Source organism: Balaenoptera acutorostrata, chromosome 4 (assembly GCF_949987535.1).
Source record: "Balaenoptera acutorostrata chromosome 4, mBalAcu1.1, whole genome shotgun sequence".
Classification (NCBI taxonomy): Eukaryota; Metazoa; Chordata; class Mammalia; order Artiodactyla; family Balaenopteridae; genus Balaenoptera; species Balaenoptera acutorostrata.
Window position 1 is genome coordinate 68935667 of NC_080067.1, and position 22270 is coordinate 68957936.

General features: G+C 40.0%; 1 protein-coding gene across 1 annotated transcript in view; it reads right to left on the reverse strand.

The window, feature by feature from the left end:
- Window positions 1-21061, reverse strand: part of LIPH (lipase H) — a 45649-nt gene extending 24588 nt beyond the window's left edge. Inside the window, exons 1-3 of the mRNA XM_007195270.2 lie at window positions 20973-21061; window positions 5761-6128; window positions 4432-4540 (exon numbers count right to left, since the gene is read on the reverse strand). Coding sequence (XP_007195332.2) covers window positions 4432-4540; window positions 5761-6128; window positions 20973-21021 — 526 coding nt within the window. The 5' untranslated portion in view covers window positions 21022-21061. The remainder of the gene's footprint in view (window positions 1-4431; window positions 4541-5760; window positions 6129-20972) is intronic.
- Window positions 21062-22270: the final 1209 nt, after the last annotated feature.

A 22270-nucleotide genomic window follows, 5' to 3' on the forward strand; every position in this document is an offset into this window, starting at 1 on the left:
TCACAGCGCCCCCTGAGAACTCATCCAGACTCCATCTGGAGGTGTACTATACCTTGTGCAGAGCTCCACGGCAGGGAGTGCACAGACATATGGGGACCAGGGACTGGGATAAACTGGTTCCTCAGGAAAAAAGCATCTAAGGGTGCATATAAAAAGCAGACACTGTACTTATCTTTATCTCATTTTAAATAATCCAGAAACTTCACTCAACTTTTCTTTCTTGTTATTAAAAAAACTCCTTTATTGTTTCCATTTTTATTCACATTTACCAGCTCACCTGGTCCACATCACAAAGGAGGAAAGGTAGCTATTGTCATTCCCATTTTACAGATGAATGAACTGAGGTTCAGGGAGGTCAAGTGTCTTAGCCAGGGCCACAGCCTCCCAATGCAACCACAGCCTCACAATGCAACCACCTCTCTCTGTTGAGCTTTTGATTTCATTGAACTGGGTTTGGCAAACTGAGTGGGAAAGTGTGAGACTCACTGGTCAGGCCAGGTATTAGACTAGGTATGGAAGAGGGAAATTAAGTGGGTGCCAGTTCCTGCAGAATTAACCCACCCCATAAATGCCTGAGCTGATTTCTTGCTCTTGGTCAATGTTAGCTGGACATTCCTCACCATTATTATGAAACAGCTGCAAAAACAAGAGAGCAGCTCCTACGATGATGTAACCACAAACTAAAAACGAAACACCAGAGGATCCCAAAGACCTTACTAACTAGAAACTTACCTGGAGTGAAAAAGGTTTCAAGGGATGTCTCCGAGTTTTTAATCTATGAAGGTCATTTTAAATGACATCCCCTATCCCCCAGTGGTATAAAATCCAAGAGATAGCATCTTTGCCTCAGCAGTCCTGGTTCTAGCCCCAATCTCTCCATTTCTCCCTGGCCAACACCCTTGCTTCCTTGAGGCATGTCTTTATCTGCCTCCTAATTTTATCTCCCTCTGTCTCCCCCACCCACCCCACCCGCCAGCTTTTCTTCGTCTTCTGTCTGCTCCCAACTGAAACTGATGTGGGGAGGAGGTGGATCAACACCCAGGTACCCAAGTCCACAGGATATTCTCTGCACAGAATGAGAAACTCATAACCTTGGAAAGACCTTGCTGGGGAAGCCTCCCCCTCCTCACATGAAACAGCACCATTTCCAGTCTGAGAAAATGAACAGTGAGAGCCTCAGTTTATAGCAACCTCCAGATCCACGGCAGATACATCGGCTTACCATATAAAATCCAAACCAGGGCAATTTTGAAAGTGATAAGACTGCTATTAATAATTGTGCCAGGACAGAAGACACAAATGAGGACTGTCACAGTAAACTTGGACATATGATCTCCTTAGAGATAAGTCATTGCAAATGATCAGCTTACACTGTCAGCCAAAAATCACAAACTGCCCTAAAAAAGCTGCATATTTTGTGTGAGCAGAGACCATTGGAGTCAGATGGATGTGACATGGAACCCCAAACCTAGCATTAACCAGCTGTGTGATCTTAAGCAGGTTACTTTACTTCTCTGAACCTCAGTTTCCTTATCTGCAAAATAGAGGTAGAATTAACTGCTACTTCAGAAGACTTACCAAAGCACTCTGGGATCTGAATCCAGAATACTGAAATTATTATAGAATAGAAACAAAAATGACAAAATGGAGCTCTTTCTTGTTGCTCTGTGATCGCCAGAAAAGTGTCTAGCTAGTGATCTCTGGCTTTGATTACAAGATTAACCAGTTTGAGAATTTGATAAAAGCTCTGGACCTCTCCCCAGGACAGACGTCAAACATTTTGCATGCGTTTTCAGGGGCCTCTTACTCCCATCCCCAAGGTCACCATGAACTAACGCTCCAAGGCAGTGCTGTCCAATAGAAATATAATGTGAGCCACATATATAATTTAAAAATTTCTAGCAACCACTTTAAAAAAGTAAAAAGAAACAAGGAGGATTGACTTTAATAATACATTTTATCTAACCCAATATAGCAGAAAATTATTTCAACATGTAATCAATATAAAAAATTTGAAATTTTTTAATACCCTTCTTTTGTACCTAGTCTTCAAATTCCAGTGTGTGTTTTGCATTTACAGCACATCTCGATTTGCATTAACAACATTTCAGGTGCTCAGTGGCACATGTGGCTTGTGGCTACTATATTGGACAACACAGCTTTGTGGTCATTTCCTAAAGTATGGTGTTCAGACCACCTGCATCTTCTGGTTAAAAGTAGAGACCGCCGGGAATTCCCTGGTGGTCCAGTGGTTAGGACTCCACACTTCCACTGCAAGGGCCATGGGTTTGATCCCTGGTTGGGGAACTAAGATCCCACATGCCTTGCAGCGTGGCCCAAAAAAAAAAAAAAAAAAAGGAAGTACAGACTCCTGGACCCCAAGCCCAGAGATTCCAATTCAGCAAGTCGGCATTGTATCCATCGCCCCAAGGTGATTTTTGCAAGAATCAGATTTAATGTATTATCAAGTGATGTAGGTACTTGAAATGTTTTTAAACCCATTCATTTCTGCCATCTTCTGTTGAGGAAATTAATGAAAAGTGATACCAGGAGATGTGCCTGGAGAGCAAAAGGAGAAGGAAGAGCAGAAAAAAAAAAGGGAAATGGAAGAGATGAAGCAGCCTTCTGGTCTAGATAATTAACAAGCAGAATCACCCAGTTCTTGGGAGTTGGGAGGGAATTATGTCCTTGGGTAACAGGCCAAATTCCCTCCCCTCAATCCAGTGATCCCACTCTGGCAGGGCAGTGGAAGGTGAGTGGAGAAGGGAGATGCTTTACCCCTGAAATAGCTCTCAGTAACAGGTGAGATTAACCTTGGGGCTCAGAGAGGATGAGGAGTTGGGAGAACATGGGTCAATCAGAGGAGACAGAAAGTTGAGCTGCAGACTGTTGTCTGAGTCCAGGTCACAGAGCAGGGCCATGTGGGCCCAGGATGGAAGGGAGGTTGGCTCAGGGAATCTCCATGGTCAGAGGCCAGGTTACATTGCATTCCCATCCAAAGTAGTCGTGGGAACAGGTTCACTGGGAGGCTGAGGAGCAAAATTAGGGGGTAGATAGAATAAGGCAGTGGTGGGCTAGAGCCTCCCAGCACCAGCACTGGAGAGCAGATTTTGCTTATCTCTTCCCAAACTGTGTGGTCAGTGATGTCAGGTCAGTAGCTTGAAATCAGCCACAGTGGGAGTATTTACATCATGGAAATCAACAAATGCTATAAATCTTTTTTTTTTTTTTTTTTTTTGAGAGCTGATCAGCTTCTAAACACACCACTGGGAAAAGTCCCAGCTCCCAGAGCAGAAGCTCCCAATAGACAAGGAAAACAAGCACATTTGAGCCATCTGTCCTTTGTACCCATAAGGGAAAATGAATTTATAAAAAGTAAAGACATACTGCTTTCTAAAACATTATAGTAATAATTTTAAAAAATTGAAAAAGAGCTTTGCTTCCCTAGGAAAGCAGGTAAATAAGATAAGGGCAACCTTGGCCTTTGGGGTGAAAGTGAGAAAAAAAAATAGCCAGGAAAAAGAATGTGACCTTAAGTACCAAGGTTAGAAGAGACACCAGCCAATGTGGGGGGGGGGGGGTGTGTATGTGAGAGAGACAGAGAGATTTAGGGCAGGGGGTGGTGGTGGGGACATGCCCAGGGCCACATGTCAAATTAAGTAGCACATTCAGACTTGTGGCTCTGAAAGGTTACCTCCCAAATGTAGTTGATTTGAATCATTTACCTCTCCCCTCCCTCCCTCTGTTCACATCTACCTTCCAGATTTCCTAGATTTGGAATGGCTATCTCAATGTAAGGATCGATTCTGGGAAAGGTATGGAAGCCTTGAGTCTCTGAAAGAGAAAGCCTCCCTCAGCCCTTCATCTGTAGCTATGGAAAGTTACAGAACACTAGGCAAATGAACCCAGCAAGGGAATCTTTGTTTGGAATTTCACATGCTGTTGTTTCTGAGGGTTTTTATTCAGCTTTGGCCTGAAAGCCGATATTCACAGAGTAGGCTCCAGACAACATAATTCCCATCTCATTTTCCTATCATGAGGCTCCAGCTATGCCTGGGGATATATTAGGTATATAGTTCAAACTATCTTGGATTAAATGAAAGGAAGAAGGCTATCTGCTTGGGGCAAAATCCCCATGGGATGTAGCTGTTTTTCTAGCCAGAAGAGAAATAAAGTCACCACCAATCTTTTCTATGGCATATACAATTTACAAAGTGCTTTGCACATATTTTATTAAATAATAAATTTAATATTGCTAAGGTCAATTACTACTATGGTCTTCCCTTTGCACAAGAGGACATTTGCTCAGAGAGGTTAAGTAATTGGAAGAGCTGGCTTTGAACCCAAGGACTAGGATTGCCTGTATCATGCTCCCCCAGGGAACACCCTGAGCAGTCTGGTTACCCTGTGCCCATTCTCAGGAAGCCTTACCTGTAATTCTTCCCAGCTGGCCATTGTACATCTTTCCAACAAACCCAGCTACGTGGGCTCCTAGACTTACTCCAATCATGTATATGTCATCCAGAGAAGCTCCTTCTGCCTGGAATTTCAAGAGGTCCATCGTTATAAATTGTGAGGGGCCAAGGAGTTGACAACATCTGGAGAAATTTCCTAACTGTTGACTTCAGAGAAACATTTCTGGGCACCTTATATCCATTCTCTTATTGAAATGTCACAACACCCACACAAACTAAATGCTATTCTTTTGATTATACAGATGAGGAGACTGAGCCCAGGGTTGAAGTCATCTGCCCAAGGTCAGGCAGGGAGGGGGCAGGGCAGAATTCAAACTGGTCTGTCCAACTCCACACTTATGCCTTCACCTTTATGCCATGGTGTCTCCATTCATGCTTCTGCTAGAAACCAAGCTGAGACATCCTTAAAACCTTCCCAACTGAGAAGGGCAACCAAACATTTTGATGAACTCCTTTATGTCCATGCTGGCTCAGTTAATGAAGTCACCATGGAGAGGGAAGGACGGAAAGAAAGGGGCGGGGTACACTAACCATAGTCCTGGGCCAGCCAGTCATGAGTCATTTTAATATTCACTTTCCCAAAGTCTGTGGCTTAAGTAGGAAGCTCATGTAAAATTTATGTCACCCCTGGCCACAGTGGCCACCAGGTGTGACTCTCTGAAGTAGTCCTGATGTCAAGTCACTTTTTTTTTTTCATAAAAAGGACAGTTCATGAGATAGATTAAATTAAATTAAATTTAAGATTTATTTCATCTTTGTAAGTCTTCTGAAAACATAAATCATACTCACACACAAATCGTTCATCAGACCATGTGTATCCGTTTTGGTGTTGGATAATCTGGTCACTAAACTTTTGGCATTTCTAAGAAAAGGAAGAGCTATAGAAGTTGAGGAAACTCTAGGCATTGAAGCCAGGAAACCCCTAGACAGAACCTCTCATACCCATTAGACACCTTTATGTGAGTTAGAAAAAGCTGCCCCTTCCTCAGGACCCTTTGCTGTCATTCACTAGAAAATTATCATAATAGACATATAAATCTACAATGTCTACAATGACAATGGTGCTCTCTTAGATAGGTGCCCTGTGCAGTGCACAACCTGCACAACCATATGCATGGGCCTTGCCTCGGGCCCTTCCCTTCACCTTCCCTGGGGCTTATTCAGATTTGCAAAACATTGCAAAAATAGTCCTTCTGGTCACTGTAGTTATCTCTTGGCTTTAAATATCCAGATAATGAGCCAGTTTCAATTTGGCCCTGAATCATCTAAGAGAATTCTCCCTTACCAGCATTTGGTCGATAAATTCCTTCAAGACTATTGCTACTTTTCTGGTCTTTCTAGAGGCATGGTTGTATATTACAGTTGTAGCTCCTTGATTCCAATCAACAACAACCACGTTCATGTCATCTACAGAGAGCAAACCCTCTACTAAGTCCTCCAACCAAACTGGAGGAGAGCCTGTCGGCCTGAATCCATGGACAATGAAGATGGTTTTCTTGGTCACGTTCAAGTTCCCCAAAACTGTGGAGTTGATGGCTTGTGCGCAGGTCAGGTTTCTCCTTGTGTAGAGCATCAACTTCACATTTAGTCCCGTTCCAACCACTGCACTGTGAAAGCTCAGTTTGGTAAATGAAGGACATGTTTCATCTGTGTCTGAAAATAAAAATTAGATGGCATTGTGACAGTTCTTTCCTTAGTTGGGCATCAAGCAAGAGTGCTGTCCTACACTCTTTGGAGTTCTTTCTATGTGCCTCACGGCACCTAGCAAGAGGCTGGATCTAGTTGAATGAAGTTGCAAAGTCAGACCTGATTCGGAGTCCATAAGTAGTAACTTCTTTTTCACTAAGGAAACCATTTTTCCAAATCCTACCCTCTTTCAACGTCTAACCCAAAAGTAACCTCAACGAAGCCTTCTCCGACTCTCCCAGCCATAATTACTGTCTGTCCTTCAACCCAGAACTCCCCAAACCCCTCTATGTGCCACACTGACAGCACAATGAAGACATTTTCAGGGATGTATTATGGGTATTTCTGTACATATGTGTCTATCCCACTAGACCACAGTTTCCTTGAAATGGTGCCTTGTAATCTTGTGTATCCCTCACAGTGCCCAGCACATGGTAGAGGACTCAATAACAGAATCTGTTGGGTCCAAGCATCTCTTTCCTTGTCTATAGCACCCACCTGGGATGGTGGTAGAGAACATGATGTGCCTTGCCCTGCACCTTTCAGAAGCATCTGAAACTGTTAACCATGGTGGCCTTTCTTGGGCTCTCTCTCTCCTTCTTTGCTCAAGCACCACCTTTAGCATATGTCCTGCTGACTAGGCTCTAAGAATGGAAAGGCTGGGGATGTGATGGGAACAGCTTAAGATGAGCTGAAAGTAAGAGAATGTTTTATGGCAGAAAGTAAGAGAGTGTTTAAAAACATGTTATAGGGACATAGGAACCAGCTTAAAGGGGCTTCTGCTGGCCAGATCTGGGATAACTTGAGGACAAAATAATTAAGGAGAGTAATGAATGATAGGCCTTTGAAAACCAGGAATCCATGATTCCATAACAAATAAATACATAAATAAAGAAACATGGAGAAGAGAGGAGGACTCTTACAATATAATGCTGAATGCAAACTGATAAATGTGGAATGCATGCTGGAGTGGAAATTCATCATTTTGCAACCATAATAACAAAGATTGGTTAGGCAAGAATCATCAATGGATGCTAAACTGAGGTTGGGGTGGGGATGTGGATCTTGAGGAGGAGCATGATATTTATACGGTTTTAAAGTGTCTCCCACAGGGACTTCCCTGGTGGTCCAGTGGGTAAGACTCCATGCTCCCAATGCAGGGGGCCCAGGTTCGATCCCTTGTCAGGGAACTAGATCCTACACGCATACCGCAACTAAGAAGTCCGCACGCCACAACTAAAGATCCCGCATGCTGCAACTAAGACCCAGCACGACCTAAATAAATAAATATTAAAAAAAAAATAAAGTGTCTCCCACAGATTGCTCATTAGAGATTACGGAAGAAATAGTAACTGTAAGATCGAGAAAGTGAACAATACCTTGACAAGGTTATCAAACTTGACATCACCAATGAGGAGCAGATGGATATCATGTGCCTATAGCTGTAATGCACTGGGAAGGACACAGCTTCACCTGTGAAGTGTTCTAGTAGGGAATGCATAGCTGGAATCTAACCATGAGGAAAAATCAGACAAACATAAAATGAGGAATATTCTATTTTTTAAAAAAAGAACCTGTATTCTTAAAAAAAAAAAAAAAGTCAATGCCATAAATGACAAAGAAAGACTGGAAATGTTCTACATTAAAGGAGACTAAGGCTTCCCTGGTGGCGCAGTGGTTAAGAATCCGCCTGCCAATGCAAGGGACACGGGTTCGAGCCCTGGTCCAAGAAGATCCCACATGCCGCGGAGCAACTAAGCCCGGGCGCCACAACTACTGAGCCTGCGCTCTAGAGCCCGCACGCTGCAACCACGGAAGCCTGCACGCCTAGAGCCCGTGCTCTGCAACAAGAGAAGCCACCGCAGTGAGAAGCCTGCGCACCGCAACAAAGAATGGCTTCCACTCACCACAACTAGAGACAGTCTGCGTGCAGCAACGAAGACCCAACGCAGCTAAAAATAAATGAAAAAAAAAAAAAAAGTAAACCTCTGATCGACATTGGTATCCAGACACAATAATATGATGATTGGGAGGACTATTTTTTTAATTATAATAATTATTATTATATATTATTATTACTATTATTGTGACCCCCCCCCCCCCACAACCTGCTTGATTGAGAGAGAACAGCCAAGTACGAGGTGAACTGGAGCAGCAGACAATCCCTAGCTCCAAGCTGGAAATGGCCTTTTAGGATTTTCAGGAGAGGGGGCAAGGCCCTAACCATGACCATTCTTCAGGAGAGGGAACAGACTGGGAAGACAGTTGACTTGCAACTGGCCCAAAAAAAGACAAGAGTGCCTTGGGAAACATCTGTTCTGACTTCTTCCAATAAGAATTTAGGAACCATTTGCCCTGGGCCCCTATTCTCAGTGAATCTGCACTTGCACACCCAGGAATTGCTCCTCCCTTATTCTGAGCCTCAGAGTGGCCTTCATCCTGGGGGCTCTACCTTTCCTTCACAACCTGGGTCCATTCATGGATACTTTTACTTGAAACTTCTTGCAAAGGCTCTGGTACTTAGGAGTGAGTGAACTTCCAAAATAGAATGAGCAAAAGAAGCTCAAATAGAAGGTTAGAAATTAAGGAGGCTTTGAAATGCCTCACCCTAGAAAAGATGTGGCTAAAAATTGAGCCCCAAAGTCACACATTCCTCCTTTTACTCTGTACTATCCAGTAGATTGTGCAGTAAAGCATGCTCACAATGTAAATACTGTCTTTTTTTCTTTTTTTCCCCAGCTTTATTGAGATATAATTGACAAATAATATTGTGTAAATTTAAGGTGTACAATGTGATGATTTAATATATATATTAAGAAATGATTACAACAATAAGGTTAGTTAACACATTCATCTCACGTAGTTAACTTGTGTGTGTGCGTGTGTGTGTGTGTGTCTATGTGTTTGAGAGGAGAACATTTAAGATCTACTGCCTTAGCAAATTTCAAATATACAATACAGTATTGTTAACTATAGTCACCATGCTGTGCATTAGATGCCCAGGACTTATTCAGCTATGTAAATATTTTCTCCATCTGTTGGCCCCTTTCATTTTTCTCTTCCTGTAGATCACTTGCCCCAGGTGAACACGGACTGAAACTTATCTGGTGCTTGTAGAGCAAGTCCCAGAGTAAATAATTGACTGTTCAATTAGTCATTCTATTGGACAGGAAGAGTCACAGGGTAGGGCTGAGCCTCTGGGTCTTAGACATCAGTAAAACTGGGTTTTGTTCCTGGTTGTGTGACTGACTCACCAGGTGGCCTGGGGAAATTAAGTCATCTTTCACTTGCTACCTACCTGCCCAAGAAATTTATGCGGCAGAAATTAATTATGAATGAGGTCATACTGGAAAAGATAGAGATCCCTTTCCAAAGAAGGGGACTGCTTAATTACTAGGGTTTGTTCATTTTGAGCCGATTGAGCAATATTATGTCAATGTGTCATAAACCATGTGTCTGAGTACTTGGAAGGCTCAGAGATGCATCCTGAAGTTTGGGGCCAGAGCTATTTTTCAGCAGAAACTGCCAACTTTAATGACTATGGAATGGTTCAACCAATCTTTTTGGCTTGCTGAGTCCTTACTAGAAGCCCTTAAAATTGACAGTTACAGAAAGGCAAGAAGGGCAGAACAAATGGGTTTTTATTTTTCATTTGATAGAACCACTGTGACTTCAAGTATTTTTAAATGTCTTAGTTATTTTTATAACAGCATTGTGCTCTGGAAAAGGCCATTGCTTTTGCTATGTGGATTGCCCTGTCTCTCTTTTCTTTGTTTTATTCCGTTTATATTTTCTTTCTCATACTGGGATGTTTATAGCCTGCTTTAATTTTTTCTGGGATTGACCTTTATAACTTTATATGAAACACTTAAATCTCTATTTCATGGGATTTCAATGTGTAGCCTGTAGGTCAGAAATAGACTACATGCAGAAAAGCTCCAGACTTAGCAATATTTATTCAGATGTATTTATCCTCCAATGTGAACTCCTGGCCAGGAGTTTTGGGCACCTGGAAACTGTATTTCAGACTGTTGTAGGGCATATTTTTAACTTCTGCCATGTGTCCTGCTGCTGACCTTTGTCAGAACAGTTGTCTTTCCTTATTCTGCTCCAGTCCTTGCTTTAGTAACTCGAGACAGTATCTAATGACCCTCTGTTATAAGTGATGAGGGCCTTAGCACACTCAATACTTCTCCCCTCTACCTCCTGATTTTTATTAGTTATAAAATCACTTTTAGTTCATCTGGTGATTCCTTTTTTAGTTTAAAAATAAAATTTAAGGCTCTATTTCCTAGTGTATCAATCACAGAGAGCTTCTGTTCTATTTACTGTATCTATTCTAGCTCCTCATTCCCTACCAAGAAAGATAAGAAAGTCACTGCACTTGTACTGCCTCCTGTATTGTATATCCTTCTTGACCTCTTCTTCAGAACACACACATACACACACACTCACACAAACACTGTCAAAATACAGTCAGTCCTCTTTATTCGTGAATTTCATACTTGTGAATTCACCTACTCATTAAAATTTATTGGTAACACCCCAAAGCAAGAATTTGTCACTCCTGCTCGGCATCCCAGTGGTTTGGGTGTGCCTCATCCAAGGGACATCCACTCCACTCCCCAGGAAGGAGGGCTGCCCCCTCTCTCCTTTTCCCTTCAGTCGTTTCTCTCCCTCCTCTTCCTCCCTGGTGGCAGGTACACCCTGCCACTTGGGGAGAGGTCAGCAGGGGACTTCTGGTTTGCATTAGGAGGAGAAAACGATTTGACCTGCACTTTTCTCAAATTCAACTATGCCAACAAGAAAGCTGATACTTTTAGCCCTGGGTCAATTTCTCAATTGGTTGAAACCCAGACGGAAGAGGAGTGTGATGGCCACTCAGACCTCAGCAACAGACTGGGAGCCCTTGAGGGCCAAACCTTTCTTATTTTTAAAAAATAAAAAAATTACATAATATTTAATACATTAAAAGAAGAATGCAGAATATCTGTGATAAAGCACAGCAATAAACACTCTACCTAAGAACTAAAATAAAACCCAAATGTATTTGTAACCCCCAAAATCAGTACTTGAGGGGCTTTTGCAGTTATTCACAGCTAGGTGCTGAGTGGCAAAAAATCTAAGTTGCCCCACACATCACTCTCAGCTGAGGTCAAACACGGCGACACTTTGCCTTCTTGTTTCAGCTCTCATAGCAAATGTCCTTTACCTGGCCTCTTACTGCCATGTTTTTGCTTCTTGTGCCTTTTCTTGGTGATTTCACTGTTTAAAATCCCCCAGACATAGTCCTCAAGTGCTGGCTGGCATTTCTAAACTCATAAAGGCTGTGACGTACCTTACAGAGAAAATGTGAGTGTGAGATAATTTTGTTCAGGTATGAGTTATAGTGCTGGCCATGATTTCAATGTTAGCAAATCAACAATATATATTGGGACTTCCCTGGTGGTCCAGTGGGTAGGACTCCACACTCCCAATGCAGGGGGCCCTGGTTTGATCCCTGGTCAGGGAACGAGATCCCGCATGCATGCCACAACTAAGAGTTCGCATGCCACAACTAAGGGCCCGCATGCTGCAGCAAAGATCCTATGAGCTGCAACTAAGACCTGGAACAGCCAAAATAAATAAATTAAGTAGATAAATGAATAAATAAATAAATAAATATTTAAAAAACAAAACAAAACAATATATATTAAATAAGGTGTCTTTAAATAGAAACACACATAAAATAAGATTATGTATTGATCGGTCAACTAAAATGTCATAAGCAGAGGCTCACAGGAACCTAACCGTATATTCCCTCTAAGAGCAATGGTTCAGTAACTGCTACTTCAGTGCTTGTAGCGCCTTTACAGAACATGATCTACTGTGAATAAAGATGAAGTGTATATAAAAATTATCTTCTGGGATCATATTTCCCTGGCTATGTAGTTTTAGTTCTATAATATATGAGATTATCGCTCACAGTGAGTCCTTTTCCTAGCCTTCTCCATTCACCCCTGGGTGACTGTCTCTTGCTGTCTTTTCAAGACGGGCTAGTGGATGGTCCTTCACCCATCTCCAACTCTGCTCATGGGATGAGAAACTTGAGTTGGGGACAGAACCAGCCTCAGGAATGAGCTGCTCTTGGCTTAACCCTCAGAAGCTCTGGGACTGGTAGAAACTCTTGGTTTCTTCAATAGGACAATTTTATCGTTTTTCTTTTGTTCGATTGTTTGGAGACATTCCTGGATGCAGTTTGGTTAGTTATAATTAAAGTTGACTCTTTTCTTTTTTTTTCAATTAAAAAAAAAGCGGCTAGTGGGTAATTTAGTTCCTAAGTTTATTCATATCTGTAAATGAATTCCTTGGCCTAAATGATGCCCTGGCTTTAAATATGCGTTCCTACTTCCTTCTTGTGTTGAATTCCACTCCAGAGAACTTTTCCCCTTAAATGTTACTTGTCTTTTTCCTACCACAAACTTGAAGCATTCTTTCCTTTTCTGAAATAACTTCCCCCACTAGCACAGAAGCTCCAAGATGACTGATCTGTTTGTCTGTTTATCCATTCTTATGTTCCCAGTGCCAAGAACAGAACCTGGCTCGGAGTTGGCTTCAATAAATGTTTCCTGAATAAATGAATATCAATCTGTTAACGCATTATTCAGCCATTCAGAATGAGCCATATAAATACTATAAGGAGTGTATTATGTAATGTTTATAAAATAAATGAAGTATGAAGTGGCACATGCATTACGACTGAAACTATGTAAAAATATATCTGCAGGTGACAAAGCCTGGAAAATCATATGCAAACAACAATGGGTCATGCACTCCACTTCCAATGTTCTTTGTTTAAAATTGCCTCAGGTTATTAACCCTTTTCCTCTCAGAATTAATAACATTTTAAAAAGAAAACATTACATTTATCTTATTTTGGACCATGTTACAAGTTAGTTTAAGCTCCTCTGAGGGCAGGAACTGTATTGTTTTTAGTCTAGTATTGCGTCCCCAGCACCAAGCTCAGGAACTTGTCTTGTCTTTGGGCCTGAAATTCTCAGGCAGTTTGGAGAACATGCAAGGACTAGATATTTGTGAGTAGCAAATTTGTTAAATTGCTTCACCCTCGTAAATATAGTTCTTTACATTTTACTTTATGTTGGTATTACTAAAATGATTAACTACTATGTATGCCTTCAGAAAGCAAACCTCTTGTTGGTTATTTTGTTGTTTTGTTACAAAGTCAAGTTTGCTTAGAGTTAGTATTATTAACAGCCCAATCAAGAACTACAGAACGTGTTAAACTGGTTTCTAAACCTTAACCTCTTCTTCTAGAGTTTATTTGAAACAGGAGAAACTCTGCCTTTCTTCTTCAGACTACTTTGAAATTCAATCCCTCTGAAATGCTGTTTCCTGTTGACAACTGGAAAATTACAATTGGATGGGTGATGTCTGCCATCCCGTGATGAATTCATATCCCAATGTAGGGCAGGCCTGATTATCATTTACTGTCTTCCCTCTGTTAAATTAAAAGAAACATATTCAAGTAGGATGTCAGGGAAATCTGGCTATGGCATCTTCAGATATAACATATTTGTGCCTGAGATATTTTCTTATAATCCAATGCATGACTGCCCACAGGCCAAATCCAGCCATGCTCATTAGTGTATCGCCTATAGCTGTTTTCCTCCTATAAGGCAAAGATGAGTAGTTTAACCGTGACCACTGGTCCACAAAGCTGGAAATATTTACTATCCGGCTCTCTACAGAAGAAGTTTGCCAACCCTGGTCTAATGTCTTAAACAAAAACACAACACAATTTTGGAAAGAGCTTGGGTTTTGGAGACAGACCTAGGTTTGTGGTTCAATTCCATTGCCTACTAGCTATGTGACCTCTGGTAATTAATTACCCAACCTCTCTAGGTCTCAGTTTTGCATGTGTAAAATGATCATAATAGTGACAATCTGTCAGGCAGTGCTTTGCAGAGCCATATTGAGCCCAAGGCAAAAGAAAAACCACACCATATAAATATACATATTTATATAAATATATATTTATCAAAATATCCTCCCATATTTTAAAACAAGTGAAAAATAGACCTTCATTATTTAATCTGTTCATACACCATTGTCAACCCTTATAAACCGCCTAGCAATGAAGTGAGTTGTCATGGACCCAGGAATTCCAGCCAAGTGGAGATAATTTTTCCTGTTGTACAATAACACAGACTTGTAAAACAATCAATAGTATATCTTATTAAAATTTTTGACATTTTGTTCATCATATATTTGCATTGATTTTGATCTTTTAAAAATATTGCATTAAAATATCATCTATGCATAATATACATTATTAATGATATGCAGATTATTGTTTGCATTAAACATTAAATGATTGTAAAATATTATTTATATATTAAAATATCACTTAAATGTTGCATTAAAATATCACAAAAATAAAATATTTTTATTGCATTAAAATGTCATAAATATGACTGACCTTGATGACTATTTTGGTGTCCCTTCCACCCTTAAATTTTGCACCTAGTGAGTGCCTCACTTGCCTCACTGTAATCCCAGCCCTGCCGTCAGGACTGATGGGAGAATGAGAGAAAATGCCTATGAAGTATCTAAAGCATTACAGGATGCATAATAGATGCCAAAAAGCTAGTAATTGATGATGATGTTGATGATAAGTTGGGTTAGTAGTATCGATCTTGTAGGGTTGTTATGAAGACTAAATAAAATAAGTAAATCACAGTGTGGGATTTGATATAAAATAAGTGCTCAATAAATTCCTTCCTTCCATCTTTTTTTTTTTTTTTTTTTTTTTGGGCTGTGTTGGGTCTTTGTTGCTGCACTCGGGCTTTCTCTAGTTGCAGAGAGCAGGGGGTTACTCTTTGCTGCGGTGAACGGGCTTCTCATTGTAGTGGCTTCTCTTGTTGCGAAGCACGGGCTCTAGGTGCGTGGGCTTCAGTAGTTGTGGCTCGTGGGCTCTAGAGCACAGGCTCAGTAGTTGTGGCACACGGGCTTAATTGCTCTGCGGCATGTGGGATCTTCCTGGACCAGGACCCGAACCCATGTTCCCTGCATTGGCAGGCGGATTCTTAACCGCTGTGCCACCAGGGAAGTCCCCCTTACAATATTGTAGTTTCCTTAATCCAACCAAGGATTTGGAAAAGGGAAGCTTTATTAGCCAGTATACAGGTGACAGTGCTTCTCCCTGGCCAAAGAACTGTGTTTGTTTCTGGCTGTGTCATTAACAAGGTAAAACAAACAACCTATTTGGGTCATAAGTTTTCTCATATTAAAATGAGGTGTTGGTTCCTCATTCCTTAGCCATTTAGCTAACTCTAGCATTCCTTTTAGAAATGAAATTCTAAGATCTGCAAACTAACTTATTTGAAAGGATGCCTCTTGCATCTACTTAAGAAAACAAATTTCCAGGACTTTCTTACGAACCAAAGACAACCCTAATCTAAAAAAATTAATATATCAAGAAATCTCCTTTTTCTTAAATTTTAATTAAAAGACCTGAAAATAACCATACTTTACTCTTGTAATTAGAATATTGGTCAGATAGGTGTTTTCCCACCTTTATATCAAGCAGGGTTTTTTTGCTATTAAATACCTGTTAGTTAACAAACATGGTTCCACATGCTACAATAAGGATGAGTCTTGAAAACAATACGATAAGTGAAAGATGCCAGTCACAAAAGACCACATATTATATGACTCTATTCATATGAAATGTCCAGAATAGGGAAATCTATAGAGACAGAAAGTAGATTAGTGGTTCCTTAGGGCTACGGGATGGGAGGAGATGGAGAGATGGGGTGCAATAGTTAAAGGGTACTGGGTTCCTTTTTGGGGTCATGAAAGTGTTCTAAAATTGACTGGTGACAGTTGCACATATCTGTGAATATATTAAAAAACACTTTAAGTGGGTGAATTGTATGGTATGTGTATTATATCTCAATAAATCTGTTTCTTAAAAATGGCTCCTGTAATTTCATCCTTTCATGGAAAGAGTGAAAAAAAAAAAGACGAAAAGTCTTTTGGAGGTGACTGGGCAGAAGTTTCCCTTTTTCTGTCGCAATCAAATCAGGCTCCCAGTTTTCCAATTTGTTTTCTTTCCCCTTGGAAACTGAGGTTGATAGACCTTCATTTTCTACCACTGCAGGATAAATAAAGCATCCCTGCCCCTCCACCACCCACTCTGGTCAGTCTGTTGGCTGTGAGGGAGGGATTGTAGCTGTTCCTGTGCAAAACAAACCACTCTTATTCTTCAGACTTAGGGATTAATATAGCTGTTATTTTGTTTTACCTTTACCACATAAAATTGGGTTGGTTAGACAAAATGCCCTCTTGGTTGGAAAGATTATCCCTAGCTTTTATCCACCAGCTATGTTTCTTTAGGCTACAACCAAGAAAACAGGGAGACATTTGTTTCCCTAGATTGACTTATTTTATATGAGTCCCAGTTGGATAGAAAAGTGTGATTCCCTCAGACTGATCACTGACAACCTTGCTTCCTTTCTGATGAAACTTCCAAGGGATCCTTTGGCTCTGTATTCACAAGACACACTGCCCTGCAGCTAAATAAAGCTGCCCATGCTATCTCAGAGTCATGCTCGGTTCTGGCTTTTTAGCTTCTTCCTGCCTTTGGAGGAACTGATTTCAGCTCCCACAACTCTGATTGGGGGAAAACTCCTGCAGAAAGAGGAAACTCCTCATTCATATCCAAAGAGGTGTCTGTGAAGAGAGAAGATGGAATTGTAGATAGAAATAAGCCACCAATGAAGCAATCGTGAGTGGCGCGAGAAGAGAGATGGTTCTGAGATTCTATGAGAGTCAATGAGCAAAACCTCTCAATATGGCCGAGTCGGTTTATTAAAAATGAAAGTGTCAGTTTCTCTCAGACCCATGGTTGGTGAAGTTTAGTCTACTAATCTCCAACCCCCAGTGACAGCGGTGAAATTCCACCTAATTTCACCTTGCTGCCTCGTATCCAGTCAGGAAGTAAGACAGGCAGGGCCCTGACTTACACTTCTTTCATGTCAAGTTTTGGGCTCCGAGGCGGGCTCAAGCTCTCATTCTCCCCACCTCCAAACATGACGCAAATGTGTATGAATAACTTCTTTAGAACAGAGGTCCACAGACAGGTATATTGACTCGATGTAGCCTGAAAATATTTACTGAGATTCAGACCTAGATTAAGGGATACACTGTTGAGTATTTTGCCTGCCGGGTGGTGGATGCCAGTCAGTGACCAGGACACACAGCTCACCACGTGTTAACTGATGGAGCTAGGAGCTTTCCAGAAACCCACGTTTGCGCACACTCTTAGGCTTGCCTGAAAACACTGTTCTGCAGGAACTTCCAAATGTCTCAGAAATAAACATCTCTTTAGCCCAGAAACTTTGACTTGGAGAGATTAGAAAATGAGCTGGACTCCTGCTTTGAAGAGAGAAGGAGAAGGGGGAGGTGACATGTCCCTACAATGAAATTCTATTGATTTTTTTTTTTAATCTGAAAAGTTTATTTTTTTTATGCAGAGAACCACACTGAATTTGGCACTAAAAATCCATCCTGAGCCAGATTGTGACGGGTTCACAGTTGGCCAGAGCCAAAACTGCTGGAATATCTTCGTTTCTCTTTTACCCAAGGCAGAGACAGGCAAGAAGCGTACGGGCCAAATGCCCTCTTGGTTAGAAGGACATCTTTGCTTTTAACCACCAGCTTGTATTTCTTTAGGATATAACCCAGAAAACAAATGAGATGCCTGATTTCCTCACTCTCATCTCTTAATCATGTGCATAAATATGCACATTCACACTCCACCCCCTCACTCACCTTTGTCTCCTCTGTGTTGGAGAAGGATGAGTCACACACACACACAGAGTTATAAATCAACCTGAAGAGAGCTTCCTATATCCGAGGAAACAATTCTCTCTCTAATTTTGGCACTAAGCTATTTTCTCTAGGAAAATATCTACCTAGTTTTACACAAGTTGCCACAGGACAAAATACCAATGGCAGAGTAACTTTTAAAAATACTTATGACAGGGACTACCCTGGTGATGCAGTGGTTAAGAATTCGCCTGCAGAGGACACCGGTTCAAGCCACAGAGCAACTAAGCCCCTGCACCACAACTACTGAGCCTGCGCTCTAGAGCCCACAAGCCACAGCTACTGAGCCCGCGTGCCACAACTACTGAAGCCCGCGCGCCTAGAGCCCATGCTCCGCAACAAGAGAAGTCACCGCAATGAGAAGCCCACACACTGCAATGAAGAGTAGCCCCCGCTCGCTGCAACTAGAGAAAGCCCGCAGGCAGCAACGAAGACCCAACGCAGCCAAAAATAAATAAATAAATAAATTTAAAATAAATAAATAAAATACTTATGACAAGCAGCCTTAATTTAGAAGAATACTTATCAGCCTGTGTTCCTTGAACCACCTACAAACTGAAAAACCTTGTGAGTTTGTTTGAAATGCAGATTCCAGGACCTCACCCCAGACCCAGAGTTTGGATCTCTGGAGATAGTCTCTGCATTTTTAGCAAATTCCCCAAATGATTCCAGTGCACACTGGAGTTTGCTAGCCATTGCTTTGTACACTAGTAAGAGTACGGCAAACATTCCTATCATGATTTCACAAAGGTTAGAACAACAAAATAAAAATCTCTGAAAGTAAGTGACTAGTATTCTTGGGATTACAAGGATTACAAGTCCTAATTTTTGGACTGCAAGCCAAGGAAGGGAAAAACAAAAAGTCAATGTATTTGTGATCGATAATTTCTGCATATTATTCAACACCCTCCCCCAAGAAAGTTCTCAGTTCAAGGTTTTGCAGATACTGAAAGTACGGATTTAGCTTACAGCTATAATTATGTTTTTTATATTTTTTCTTTCTAGCTATGGAAGTTTATTGTGATGTATATCTATCTGCTTAGATTCTATCATGCAGCAGTGGGTCTTATGGAATGACTTAAAACAAGACTTTACTGATGAGATAACATTAAGTAAAAAGGCAGGTTAATGGTTACCAGGGGAAAGGTTGGGGAGGGATAAATTGGGAATTTGAGATTAACTGATACACACTACTATATATAAAATAGATAAACAAGGACCTATTGTATAGCACAGGGAACTATATTCAGTATCTTGTAATAACCTACAATGGAAAAGAATCTGAAAAAGAATATATATATATATATATATATATATATATATATATATATATATGAACTGAATCACTTTGCTGTACACCTGAATCATTGTAAATCAACTATACTTCAAATTTTAAAATTAATTTAAAAATACATTTTTTTAAAAAGGCAGGTCACAAAAAATTAAGTTCCAGCTTTGTAAACTGAGATATATAATGGGAGACTGGAAGAAAGTACTCACAAATTACTATCAGGTTTTTGTGTGAAGGTTAGTTCCCACTCCCCTTAAGCTATCTCTAAATTTATTTATTTTTTAAAATTTTAGGGACTTCCCTGGCAGTCCAGTAGTTAAGACTCCGTGCTTCCACTGCAGGGGACAAGGGTTTGATCCCTGGTCCCCTCAGGGGCCAGGGATCCCCCATGCCTCGCGACCAAAAAAAAAATTTTTTTTAAGTGATAATACACACAAATTTTAAAACGTTGAATTCTCAATTTAAAATATCATCACTAGTTTAATTTTAACTTACTATTAAGTCAACTTCAAAAGCACAAATTAAGAAAAAGTTATTTATAAGCCTGAAATCCTAATACAACTATATTAATTTTCCATTTCCCTTCTAAACTTTATTTACAGGCATACACACATGATTTTTGCATAGTTGTAATCTTAGTTTATCTACAAAATTGAGTTCTGCTTTTTTGACTTTGCATTATGTTATAAACATGTTTGCACATTTCTGCATAGCTTCAGAATTATTTTAAAGGCTACATATTTTTAAAAGTTGTTACACTGTACTTTATCCATTCCTGTATGTAGGAACATTTCTGCTGTATCTAGTTTTAACTTATTATAAATAACAGAGTTAGAATCATTCTTTGTATATAAGTTCTTTGTTTTTCTTTTACAAGATATTTCTTTAGAACAAATTCCCAGCAATGGTTTTACTAGTTTCAAAGGGCATGAACATTTTTATGGGTCCTAATATATAACATACTTCCCTTCAGAAAAATTGTACCAGTCTTCATTACAGTAAACTATGTGAAAAAGTACTGGATTCCTAAAAAGCTGAGAAGTGTTGAGCTTTTCTTTAAAAAAAAAAAAAAGCATTTCACTTTATTTTTATTACCTTGCTGTGTACATTACTGTTTTAATTTTTATTTCTCCATTATGATTAACAATTTTAAGTAATCAATATGCCAGGCACCATTCCAAGAGGTTTACACATATAAAATCATAGTTTTTAAAATAAAAATAATTTAAATAAACATGATGCATTAAAGCTGTAAAAACCTGTCCTCTCTGTATTAGATATTATAGTAAAATAAAATTTAAAATTCTCAGAAAATAAATTATCTTATTTCATAGAAGTGGAAAGGCACAGAAAAATGAACTATGAAAGAAAAAATACTAGATTTTTCAGCATATTTAAGTTTTGTACATCAGAAGAACAGGCCAGTTCAAAGGAATAATAGTTTCTTTTACTACTGAAGAAAAATAAAGTTTTTTCAGAATTCGAAATTTCATTTAATCCATATCTTCTTTCCTGAAAAATCGCTGTGTGAAACTTAAAAAGTCCAGTGAAGGAACTGGGATGATAGAATGACAGTTATACTAAATATTTTTTAAATAATTAAGAAAGCCATTCAATAAATGACCAACCTGGTCTCACCAAGCACATCAAACTGATGAGGAAGTATAATCTCAGCATATGGAAACTGAAGACAGTGTGTGTCGCATTCACAAGAAGAATGATTTCCTTCCCAGAGCCTTAGACTCTCCCCTCAGAGAGAGCTCAAATAACTAACCCAAAGGTGTGGTGACAACAGGAAGTTCCCAAGAGACCGCAGGCGGGTCCCAACCCTTTCAGGCTATGTGACTCCTCCCCTTTTCAATAAAAGGTCAGGTACATTTCTGCTTACACGATTTTATGCATATCTTGATATTATGTATGTGCAGAATGATGAGTTCAAAATAGTTTCATTCTTTGTGGGCGGTTTATTAGCCGTTTGGCTTGATGTGTTGAAATCAAGTGTGATTTGAGATATTTTCCCCTCTTGTTTTTGTGAATGAAACAAATCCAGTTAGTCTTCTGTTGACCTGTGTATACAAAACTACTTTTTGTGTTTATTTACACACTTATTTCTCAGAGGGCAGTCTTTAGATTTTATTAAGAACATTTTAAGTCTAATCAAGTACCTATATTTGTAAAAATATGCTTCAGATTAAAGGCAACTTTTAAAATGGTACTATATATCTTTATTTTTATTTTTTCCCATCTCTCTCTTAGTTCTTCTTCTTCCTTCTTCTTCCTCCTCCCCCTCCCCCTCCCGTCCCCCTCCCCTCCCCCTCCCCTCCCTTCTTCCTCCTCCCCTTCTTCTCCTTCTCCTTCTTCTCCTTTTTCTTCAAGGAAAAATAGATGAAAAAGCTTTAAATAGAGAACTAGGCCAGAATCCATCCACCTCAAATTTGGAAGTAACTAAATTTGTGCTCCATAGCTACAAGGTAATTTAATTCTCTCTCTGGTAGAAGTACTTGCAACACTTACTCAGGCTTGTGATGGTGGTCCAAAGAGCTGAAAGATAGATGAATATATACAGAAACAACTTAAGAATACATTTTCATCCAAAGCATAGGCAAAATTCACTAGTCATTTAGTATTGTTTATGAAGTGACAGCATCTCTCATATAAGTTTATCAGTTTTCTCATATAAGTTTGAGAAATTATATGAGAAATTATACTCATATAATTCTCTGCACCTGCACCCCATTCCTTGTAGGAAGTAGATTCTAGCAATGCTCTCCAAGTAATCAGTACATCAGAATCACTGGGGGAACTTTTAAAAGTATCATATATGGATTTCTGTGTCACACCTCAGACCTAATGAATGCCAAGACTCCCTACCAGTGGTCCACTGACCTGCGTTCAAATCCCATGTCTTCAACTCACTAGTTGAGTG